Here is an 11811-nt window from a genome sequence, read left to right as displayed (position 1 = left end):
TGAGGAAGGTTCTGGCTTCAGGTGGTTCAAGGATGAAAAACGAAAGGCTTCATGCTTCTAGGTGTGCCAAGCACACCTGCCCTGCCTTAGAACTTACTGCACTCAAAAGGTGCCCCCGTGCTTCGGCCCAGCACAAGGCGGGCCTTTGGGGTCAGGCTGGGTCGCCTTTGGTCCCCGCAACCCGCGCCGCGGGGCTAAGTCAGTGTGGAAGCCACCAGATGGGATGGAGCCTGTTGGCTTCCCGATCCTCTCGCCCCCGGAGTCCACACTCCCTAAAGAGACTCCGGATCTCCCTATGCCATCGAGCCGGGCTGGTTTTGCTGGCAGGAAAAAGGGGCGCCAATGTGTGCATCTCAGGGTTCGGGGCGCCGCGGGAACCCGTCTCGCGCGCGGGCGGAGGCCGGAACCTTTCTTCTCGCGTCACCGTTGGCGGGCGGAGGCGCGCAGAACCGGAACGGTCCTCCGGCAGCCCGCTTCGCGCAGCCGTCGCCGGCTGCTGACGTGGGCCGGCCGGGAACTGGGCTGTGAGTGCGGGTCGTCATGGCGGTGGACATCACACTGTTGTTCCGGGCCAGCGTCAAGACCGTGAAGACTCGGAACAAAGCGCTGGGAGTGGCGGTGGGCGGCGGGGTTGATGGCGGCCGTGACGAGTTGTTCCGCCGGAGCCCCCGGCCCAAGGGCGACTTCTCCTGCCGGGCTCGCGAAGTGGTGAGCAGGTTGCTATGGAAACGGAGGGCTGGAGGTGGGGGGCGGACCCCCGACGAACCTCTCAGACCCCAAACCAGACCTTGTCCCGTAAGCAGTGTGTGAAAGAAGCGCGTGGAGAACAGTGGTCTAAAGAGGGGACCGGAGAGTTGGTCCCAATGAGCCGACAGCTGCCTCGGGAAAGGAACAGCCTCTCTTCGGAGAATGGGGACGTACAGTGAGAGGCATTCTAGGAACCTGATTTCTCTTGGGGGAGGGTGTGCGGCCGGAGAGACGCTCTGAATTCTCAGTTCGCAAAGTTCAGGGACTGCTCTGTAAGATCGTGAGTTCGCTGTCACCGCCGACCTTAACGCCGGGGAAGTGTCTCCACACACAGGTGCTTTTCCGTCGCAGCGCCAACCACGGTGTTTTTGCCTGTAATGTTTGTCTCGTGCCCCGCCTCCCCCCCCCCCCGCCCCCGCGCACTGGGGTCAAAGATCGTGTTCCGCAGACCTCTGCTTTCCCCGGGCCTCCTGCGGTAGATTAGGGTGCACAGTAGGGATCAGTACGTTTTGAGACTGATGTAGGGTAATCTTTCATAGACACTCTGTGTTAGAGTTATCAAAATTCCTTTCTGTTCCCCGAGCACAGTGGGGTTTCGCTCAGGAGAGCAGGGTCCTTCTGCTTGAGGGCAGGAACGGGGTTGGCTTGGCCTCAGAATCTCCGGTGCGAGGCTCAGCATTGCTTAGTATGTGGTGGTTGAATGAAAAAAAAAATGAACAAATGCTGTCTGTCTTCCCCACTGCACTCTGTGCGGGAGAGATAATGCGCGCCTTGTTTGCTGTTGTGTCCTCAGCAGTGCGGGTGGGTGTTGTTTCTGCCTAGCTTGGAGGTTAGACAGTTGTGTGTCCTCTAAGAAACAAAAACACAAACTCGCAGAAGAAGTTCAGAGGTGCGGGTGAAGGGCTCTGAAGGTGAACTTCATTAATTTCTTGGTAAATCCACTTCTGTTTGGCACAGCCCAACACCTGGTACTTTGCAGACACTTAGATGTTTTTTTAATGAATACCTGTATGCATGAGTTAATGAGTGGCAGTTTGCAGAAGCTAGTCAACCATCCAGGAGGAAGATTGGCCAGACAAATCCACTCAACCTATCAGTAAGCATCGATTAGGCACCTACCTCTAACCAGCACTGTGTTAGAATAATAATTCAAAAGGTCTGGTGGGGGGAACAGACATTAACAAAACAAGTGCCATAAAGCCTTGTAGATGGTGTGCAGGGCACACAGGAAGTGTGTTCAGTTGCTCCTGAGTGCCAAGAATGGCTTTGTAGAGGTGATGGTTCCTGACACTGACCCTGAAAGAGGTGTAGTTGGTTCCAGCTCAGACGGGGCGGAGAGGGGCGTCTCAGGCTGAGAAAAGAGGGTGCACAAAGGTATGCAGATTGGTTACTTTTATGCTCGATTTATGTACTCAGTGCACATCTGCCCATTAAATTACAAACAAATTAGACAGTAAGGACACTTCGAATTATGGGGGAAGGAACTTATATCTGAACAACTCCAAATGGTAATAATTCTACCGCTTTGCAGTGAGAGCTTGATCGGTTAACTGTTTGGACTGTGGGACTAGTGGGGGCCTTGGGAGTGGAGAGAGAGGAGTAGGATTTGGATTTAGAAGACTTGCGTTTGAATCTGGGTTCTGCCAGTTAGGAGTGGGTGACTTGGGCAAGTCCTGTGACCTGAGTCTCATTTTCCCTTTCTATAAAATGGGTGTGATAATACCCAACTAACTGATAAGCATACTATTAGGATCTTATGAAACTGTGTATATATCATAAAGAACCATACTGGTTATTACTATTCCGCTTCACCCCGCCCCAAACCCACGTAGTTAGTCTAGACTATTTTCATCATTGGTGCCAAGCTGTATTCCCTAAACCACTCAGCTTTCCTGTGCTTTCATTCCAAGCCAGTGCTCATTTCCCAGCAGACCTGGGAAGCTCAGAGTCCTTTGCACAGTGTGCCCCAGGCAGCCGCTACCAGTTGTTGGGCCAGACATTGAAGTTGAAATCTGCTGGATGTCTTACCTGACATGTACTAAAAATAGAACCTTCTTCCTAAGCTGACCCCTGGGCTTTGTTCTTTGTGCACTTACAGATCTTAAGTTCATGTTGTGTAGGAGTCTCATTTTACAGATGGGAAAACTAATACCCAGGTAAGAGACACGTCTTGCCCAGAGTCCTAATACCCAAGGTCACAGGACAGAGCCAGAAGGAGGAGGCAGGTGCTTTAATGCTGTTATGCCCCTCCCCCACCCACCCCCTTTAATTTCCACTGTGGTTCTAAACCAGGAATTCAGTTCTTTGGCTTTAGAATGGCAGTGAGTCTTCTCCTTAGGTTACTCCTGGATTTATAACTGGAGACCAAACATTTTTTAGAGCAGAAAGACCTGAATCAGAGTGCCTCTTACTGGTGTAGGAACTTGGGCAAGATACTTAACCTTAAATAGAGTAATAACAACTGTGTGAAGCTGTTATGCAGATGAGATGAGAAAAGGTGTGCAGGTGCCTGCCCCAGTGTGAGCTTTTTGGTTGCAGGTGAGAGTAACCTAACGTAAATTGACCTGAGCAGAACGGGGATGCCTTGGCTCGTGTGGCTGGGAAACACAGGATGGGGCTGCTTTCTCTAGCTCTTACCCGTGTAACCCCCGGAAGGGACTCTAGTTGGTTCTCCTTGGATCCTGACCCCTGTTTATGGCACCAGAGGGATAAGGTTTCTTAAATGGCCCAGGTCATATGTCCCCTCCAGTGAGTAGGGGGGTTGGCTGCTGTGGTTGTTGGCCTCCCGGGACCTGGGGGAAGGGTGCTGCTTCTGGGTATGTGGGGTGAGAGATGTCGGGCAGGCAGAACCAACACCAACAGTCCTCACAGTGCCTGACTTGCCTTTGCCTGTCCTACCTGGTTGCTCTCACCTCTGTGGCGAATGAAAACTCGGACTGTGGAGGTTTGTAGGTGACAGATTTTGGGTGTGGGGATGTGGCTGCAGGTGCCTCAGAGTGGCCGCTGTCCATTTTTCTCACTGACTTACAAAGGTAACTGTGGCCAGGGAGAGCGCCCCCTGGGAAATGAATACCCCAGAAGCAGCCAAACTGTCCGGGGTAGCAGGGGCTGATGAAAAGCACAGGAAACCTGTGTCATAGCGCAAGGCCAGCCCCGAAGTGGGCAGGCTGCGTGACCTTCCTGGGGTTTCCACGCTCGCAAATCCGAGAGCTTAGACTAGACAACCGCCGGGGCTCCTTGTTAAACAGAGGTGCTCCGACTGCGTGTGAGCCGGTGGAGGCGGAGCCATTGGGGGCTCAGTCTTCAGAGTAGGCCCTCGGGTGAGGTTCTCTTCATCACACATTGTCTTTGTGGAAGCTCAGTGTCGTTTGTTTTTATTTTCTTAGGAATTGCTTATCTTGAGCTCCTGGCTGAAATCCAGAGTTCTTGCAGTGACTAAAGCCAGATGACCTGGTCCCTGCTTCCTCAGAGACCCCGCCTCCTCCCACTCTCCTCTGACTCTCCTGCACCCTTGCCTCTTTGCCTTTCTCACGCCACCAGGCACAGGCCAGGTCTGTCTGCCACCCATTTTTAAGTGGAGTTTTATTGGAGTGCAGCCTGTTTGTTTGTTTACATATGGGCTGTGGATGCTCTTGTGCTATGGTAGCCGGGCTGTAGCCTGCAAAGGCCGAGAGAACCAATTGTACGTACTCTTCGAGGAGGAAGTTTCCCAGCCCTTAGGTGACAGCATTGTCGGCAGTGCTCTGCGGAGCTTGCAGCTTTTGCTCCGGGCTTTGCAAGCAGAGACAGGAAAGGACCATGTTTGTGTTTTAAAATAATGGTCAGCCTTGAAGGTGAGTTTGCAATGTGCAAGGCTGACACAGAAGCACTGATCGGGAGGCACTGAGTGGGAGGCTGCTACAGCTGTTCAGGGAAAAGCCGATGAGCTAGTGGCAGTAGGGTGGACAGGAGTGGGTGGGTGGAGGAGGTGTTTGGGAGGAAGGCTCAACCATGTTATTCCTCTGTGGGGCTAGAGTAAGAGGTAGAACCATGCCCAGTGTTCCAGCGGCAAAGTTAAATGGTAACAAATGTCGCAGTAACATTTTTCTCGGAGTTAGAGTAGAATGCCTGCTACTCCTGTTTTCTTCTTGTCCAGTTCTGAGCAGCAGAGAATGAGTCCCAGGAGCCTGGCAGCACCTGAGGTTTCCCGAGGCAGCCCGAGGCCACCACCTCCCCAGTGGCAGCGCTTCCTGTAGACCTGGACTGGGCAGGCAGCTGGAGCCCAGCGGGGTTCCCCAGGTCGGCCGCAGTTCGATCTCAGAGGCAATTGAGCCATAGATAAGGTGGCCAGTACAGGTGGCCCTTGGCCAGCACAGGTTCGTGGGTCCACGTGCACACAGGTTTTAAAATATAACTGGGCATTCAGTCAGCCACAAACCTGGTTTGTGCCCCCAGGTTTCAGTTCCAAAACAGTGTTTTCGTTTGGAGGTTAGGGGTCCTTGGACTCGGAGAGGCAGCTTCATGCACTGTTCTGTACCATTTTATATCGGGGACTTGAGCACCTGTAGATTTTGGTATCTGTGAGGGGTCCTGGAATCAGTCTCTTGCAGATACCCAGGGGTGACTGTAGTTAAGTTTTGGGGGAGTCAAAAGTCACACATGGATTTTTGAGCACAGGGGGTTGGTGCCCCTCACCCCTGTGCTGTTCAGGGGTCCGCCTCTCAGATCCAGCCAACAGGCCCGGCCTTGCCCCACATGGGCAGAAACCCAAGGCGAGCCAGCCTCGGTGACCCGTCAGGGCCCTTCTCCACGCCAGGCTCTTCCCAGCGCTCCTCGGTCTTCCCGGCGCACTGGCTCCATTGGAAGACGCTCATCTTGGAGGTAGTGATTTCACCACGCACTGTGGAGGCACAGTTCTCTGGGACAGTCAGTTCATCTTCTTCGAGCCGAGAAAAACCTGGATGGGGCAGAGTTCCTTTCCTCAGTTGCTGGGCGGCAGGTCACAATCGGTTCACTGTGTCAGGTACAAGGACAGGGCTGCCGAAACAGGTCCCCTCGGGGGACGTTTTAGGAGAATTCTCCCTGTCCAGGGTTTGGTTCTGCCTCGCTAGCTCGAGGCCCAGGTTCGTCAGCAGCCTGAGGGTGAATCACCCGCCGGGCAGACATCCGCCATGTTCGCGTCACCTAGTGTGAGAGTCAGAGCATCAGCTCGTTCATTTGAGTGCTGTGGAGGGTACAGACTTTGGAGAATCAGTTTGTTTTTGAGCTGCTGCTGCAGGTCAGATGCTCTGTCAAAGACTTCACACACCTGATCTCATTTCATCTTATTGGGATAGAAATACAGTGCCATTAAGTGATTTTACAGTATTGATTGTATTGTGAATAATCTAGGGTTTGTACAGACTTGATGTCTGGGGTTTCTTTCTACGTGGACATCTGTGTGGGCTCCCTCTGGTGGGTGAAGTGTCAGCGAAGTCTACAGTGCGTAGTTAGGGCTAGTATTATGAAAAGCCCAGTGTGTTTAAAACATACTAGGTTTCGAGGCCCCTTCCGGCCTCTCAGAGAGAATGCACAAACCAGAAGAAGGAAGTGGTGTGTTGAGTGAACCCCCGTGACTCCGGCGTGGAAAGCCTGCAGCACCGTTTTGCTTTTAAACTCGGCAGCGCTCTGTTCTTCCCAGCTCTCAGGGTCTCGAAGACTAGGAGTACCGGGGCTGCCAGCCCTCCTCGTCACGGAACAGCACCGGCCCATTTGTCGGAGCTTCGTTAGGGGCTAGGGGGGTTTTTAATTCTGTTTCTCCGTTTGTATTTTCAGAGAGAGGGGAAGGGAGGGAGGAAGAGGGAGAGAAACACTGCAAGCACGGAGACGTTACTAGTCAAACATGGCGTACCGAAGAGCGTCGTAAGGTGGACAGAGGGCTGATGTTTCCACGTTAGGCTAGAACGTTGCCGCCCAAACCAGCTACGGTTAAACCGTGTGTATGAAACAAGAAATACCCTAGATGTGGAAACAACGATGAAAGGGAATTCGCCAAAAGATGTTCTCTAGGGGCGGTTTATTTTTCTGCTTATGTCACCCTGAATTCTTTGATGAGCACATAATTACTTGTGAAATGAAAAGCAGAACAGAACAAAGTAAAACTCGTGAAAGATGGGTTTTTATTGCGATGGTGCAGTAGGAAATGGAGAATTAATATCTTTTGATTAGAAAAATGTCAAGAGTAAGCAGTATCTAATTATATATTAAATGCACAACAGAGGGGGTCCCCATTTAAAGGAAGTCTGCGGTGAGACCGTTTGTAAAGGAGTAATTTTCCTGTAACTCGGCTGGATTTTCAGTTCAGACTTCCTTAACCTATGTAAGAAAATCATCCACAAATGTTGCATGGATGTCTTAGCTTTCTGGTTGTCGTCCTAAAAAATAATAATAGCTTCCACTTGTTGAGCACCCACTCAGCCCGGCACTGGCTGGGAGCTTTGTCACTGAGTTGACTGCCCGTGCAAGTCAGGTGCAAGGCGCCCTGTACTGGGGAAGAAACCGAGGCCCACAAGGCCACGCGAGCTGCCCGGGATGATGTAGCAATGGCAGGGCGTGCTGTGCGCCCGGGTCTGCCTGCCCCTCTCCAGGCCCTGTGCGTGGGTGTGCACGTGGGGAGTGCTGTCCCGGGACCCAGGCTCGTGTTCTCCTTGGCGTGTCGTCGGGTCATCTGCTGTCTTCAGGAGCGTGTTTGCTCCATGAATTGTGCACACTTGAAAAGTGCCCGGCTGGCTTTCGGGGCTCTACAGCTGCCTCCAAACCGAACTTTAAAACAAACCAACAATTACCTTCTAATAGAGATTTATTTAGGCTTCTATATTTGAAGTTAATGTATTTTAATGCATTTCCTACAGGTAGTTTTGAGGTATGCTTTGGAGGAAAAGGGAAAAGATTTGTGGTTTTAGTTAGTAAAATTATGAGACGGAAGACTCAACTTAATACATTATAGATATCTAAAAACTGTAACTCCTTTTTCTGTCTGTGGGACACTGTTTTGTTATTTTGTTTATTTGTTCATTCAACAGTCATCTTCCTTCAGAGCTGAGACGACTTTTCAGAATTGCCTAATGAGGCAGGGGCCAGCCCTTTAATACCTCTGCAGGACGTAGGCTCCTCCCGCCCCTCCCGGGAAGGCCCAGTGCAGGGGCAGGGCAGCTTCCTCCTGCTGTGAGCCTCAGCAGGCAGTTCTCCGGAGGAGACCCAGGGAAAGGAGGGCCTCACTCCTGAAGGCGCAGGTCTGCCACAGCGCCTTCAAGGGCTGCTGTGGGGATTGCGTGAGAAACCGTGTGTCCACACCGTGTGTTGACACCGTGTGTCGAGCTGCTAGCACCAGTCTCCTGTACCACACGGCACCGCAGAATCTCGGCACGGGGTAGCTGCTTTCTTACTGATTTGTGTTTGCTGAGCACGCACCTGGGAGTAAAGAGGGCAGTTAGACAGCTGCTTGGGAGAGAAATGAGGTTTCCATCCGGCCACCAACACATCACAGTCTAGAAGGGTTATTCATTCGTTCGTAAATCCATCCAGTAAAGACTTATGGAGCACCTGCTGTAGACTGTGACTGTTTTTGCCTCTGGGGGTAAAGCAAAGACAGAGAAAGTCCCTGCTTTCATGGTTTATATTCTAATGGGAAACTTACAGTAAACAAGTAAACAGATACAGAAAAATATTTATGTCAGGTAGTGATAAGTAAACTCATAAATATAAGATGTACTCGTGCAGTTAGAGAAATCTTCCAAAGAGGAACTTTAAGAATTCAGGGGACAGAGAGCCCCTCTGGGTAAAGCTGAGAGGAGGTGTCCTGGAGGAGGTGACGTTTAGGTGGGCCTCACTGGTCTGCACACGGGAGTGGAGAGAGGAGAAGCAGGACAGGCATGTGACAGAGGCATCAAGGGGCAGAGAGCACAGGATGGGAAAACCTGGGGAGGGAAGCTCAGTGCAGCTGGGGGGCGTGTGGGTGGTGGGCAGTGGGGTGTGCTGCCTATTACCCCTTGGCCCTTACTGATCTACTCTCCACTCTCTTCTCCTGCCCCAGTAAGCTGATTTCTCTGGAATGTGTGGCTGGGTTTCCTTGCTCTCTGACTTAGCTGGCTTCAGCCAATGGCAGGCTCCAGCAGACTGAAGGGCTGGAAGAGAGGTGTTGGGTCAGGACCTGGGTAGAGGCTTGGCCTCCACCCTCCGTGGCTCGGGCGGGTGTCTGCCCGTCAGCCCTCCAGTCTCTTCTCTGTGTGTCGAGCATCCGTGGGTTAGAATGTGTTTAGCCAGTAGTAGTCAGGGTCGAGTTGCATCCCCGTGCCTGAGAGGCAGGGCCACAAGGCTGCGTCTCCGTGGCAGAACCGTGGGCATGGCACCTCCGCCTTTTTATTTAAGGCAGTTTTAGAGAAGAGTTTCTCTCTCTCGCTGGCTCGCTCAACATTGCAACAGGTAAAAGTCAAGAGTTTTAGGCTCAGACAGATTTTCTCTCAGTGACGTGGCGGTTCATGCTTTTCTTCCAAGTGTGACCTAAAGGTTAGAGGTGGTCACTGGCTCTTGTGGCATTTTGGACTCTAAACCCGACTGGAGTGGAATCTGCAAGCCATTATCAGACTCTGAGTCAGGCTGCCTCGCCTTTCAACTGTTTTTGTTTCAGGGGAAATGTGTGTTTTTATTCTGTCAACGGACAGTTTACAGACCTAATACACCTGATATTAGGAGGGAATTATATAATGGACACTTGATGTGAAGGGGCTAGTTAAACACTTCAACTCCAAGGGATTCTATTAAAGTAATAAGGAAATTGCATTTAATTTTAAATGGTAGAAAGATTTTGTAATGTTATTGCTATTAAGCATGTATTATACCCATTTTTTTTGCAATTCCCAGAGCACAATTCATCTTTGTACAGGTGGAAAGGAAATATTCTCGCAAAATATGTAGTTTGATGTCTTCTCCTTAGTGTGGAGAGAAGCGTACTTTTCTAAAGAACAGAATGTGATGGTTGATTGGAAACTTTTGGAGTCACAGGCTTTTCGTTCTCCCTCTTGAAATAAGAAAATGCATAGAGACGTCCCCGATGAAGGCGTGGCGGGCACTTTATCGCCCTAATTGACTCCAGACCTGGAGGCCATAATTTGTAAGCCAGCAGTGACAAGAGGAAGTTAAATCTAAATTAAATTAAGGGAAGGAAATAAAAAAAAATCGCGGAGAGGTGATGAATTTTCTGAAAGCCTCCAAATGCATGTCTGAGGGCAAGTGAGAAGTCTGCGTTGTCTTTCTCAGCTGTGTCAAAAGATGGAACCCGGAAACGTTTCTGTCCTGAAACAGGCCTCCCTCTTTTGAAAGTCTTTTTCACCTTTGTTTCTTGGTCTCGCCCAGTCCGTACAGACCTATTTGCTTTACTTTTCCATGACTCCACTGTCAGTAGAAATCAGTCTCTCCCCAATACCCATGAGGCGATATTTTGGGAGGCTTGGTTTTTCTGTTTGTATTTTGACATTCTGCTGTAGTTCCAGCGTACGTAAATAAAATTCTAGGAGTCAGAGCCTACCAGGCACACATCCACACTGCCACCATGGCTGCAGTTGTCTGTCTCCATGTCCCTGACCCAAGAGGACAGGGACTGTGCATCCCCTCTGCTGCCCCACCCCCGCGGCCCAGAGTTAACACGCATTTGTGAAATGGATTGAGTGAATGAACGCCACCGTGTGTTTCCTCTTAGCCATCCCACGGTGACCCCGTGGGTTCAGCCCCTCGCCGTCCTGCGCCCGGCAACACTGGGCGCAGCCCCTGTCTCGGCCCACACCATGCCACTGTACAAAAAACGTGGCTTTCGTCATCGTGCTCCAAAGCAGACATGTGTGGTGCTGCTCATTCCCCACAGAGCAGAGTCTCAGTTGTTTGGCTGGTGTTCAAAGGTCTTTATAAAGCCAGCCCTGCCCACTCTTGCAGTTTTGCATCCCACACTTCCTGAATTGACACACCAGCTCTTGCACGCTGCTCCGTCTCAAGCCTCCTGCTCTCTTGCCTCCTCGCCTGTCTCCCGCTTCACCTCTTGCTCAGACACCTCACTCTCCTTTACTCACTCAAACGCACCTGTCTCTAAAGGTGCTGCCCGTCCTGCCGATCTTCTGAACTCAGGTCATTCGCTGCCTGTTCTCACTGAGCAAGGACCTGCGTGTGGCCGTGGCAGCCTCGAATCACAGGTTCGTGTCACTTTGTGACTTTCATTGCTGCAGAACCTGCCGTCTCCCGAGCTGCACTGTTTGCTTTTTTGCATGGGGGGTGGGAGTGGAGAGGGCAGGGCCCTGACGTGCTGCCACTTTGTGTGTCCCTCAGGGGCCCTTGCAGCTGGTGTGGCAGCGTCTCGGCAGAACCCGTGTCCCTTTGGAATGGCTCCTGGATTGCCAGTGCCCGGCGCTGCTCCAGGCCATGGTAGGGATTCAGTATATGGCACGTGTCTACATGAATAAAGACACTCTCAAACACTTGTTTAGTGGTTTCACTAAAAGGATCAACGTAGGTGATTTTATTCTTCTAAAAGCCATAAAAATCCAGGGTTTTGCTGGGCTTTATTTCATCATTAACAGTCTTCCTTAAAGCGCTTCTTCCCTTCGCCTTCTTCCAGCTTCATACCAAAATGGAAATCAGTTTCCTCCAGTTCTTTTCCTTGTGAAATTGGAGAACAGCTTTTCAGTCACCTCCTTATAAATAACCCTTCAGCAAGTTACATTGCCTCTAGGACTTTCTTTCTCCAGATTAAATTATCCCAAAGCCCTTTTTCCCTCTCATAAAGGCATTTTCAAAAAGAAGCATTCGTTATTTTTTATTTCTTCTTCTAGCTCTTTATAAAACTTTATTTTTTTTTCATAAATGTACCACAGGACACCCCTGTGAGGGCCGGTCAATGCCGTCTGGGGTGGGAGGCGTCCTGAATCTCAGTCTTTTGTTTGTGTTGGGAGTATCCTGTTGCTTTTTTTTTCATTGCCTATTAGATATGACTGAGGGTCCACTCACACCCTCTCCTTGTTTTGCTCATTTCTTGAAATATGTAGCTCGGCATTCTTCCCACAG

The 11811-nt window shown here is 50.9% G+C and overlaps 1 protein-coding gene across 1 annotated transcript in view; it reads left to right on the top strand.

Moving 5' to 3' along the window:
- The first annotated feature begins 458 nt into the window (after positions 1-458).
- Positions 459-11811, top strand: part of STX18 (syntaxin 18) — a 100863-nt gene continuing 89510 nt past the window's right edge. Inside the window, exon 1 of the mRNA XM_037045989.1 lies at positions 459-708. Coding sequence (XP_036901884.1) covers positions 541-708 — 168 coding nt within the window. The 5' untranslated portion in view covers positions 459-540. The remainder of the gene's footprint in view (positions 709-11811) is intronic.

Source organism: Sturnira hondurensis, unplaced genomic scaffold (assembly GCF_014824575.4).
Source record: "Sturnira hondurensis isolate 20B ecotype Veracruz unplaced genomic scaffold, ASM1482457v3 Scaffold0000780, whole genome shotgun sequence".
NCBI classification, from domain to species: domain Eukaryota; kingdom Metazoa; phylum Chordata; class Mammalia; order Chiroptera; family Phyllostomidae; genus Sturnira; species Sturnira hondurensis.
This window is presented reverse-complemented; position numbering and strand designations above follow the sequence as displayed.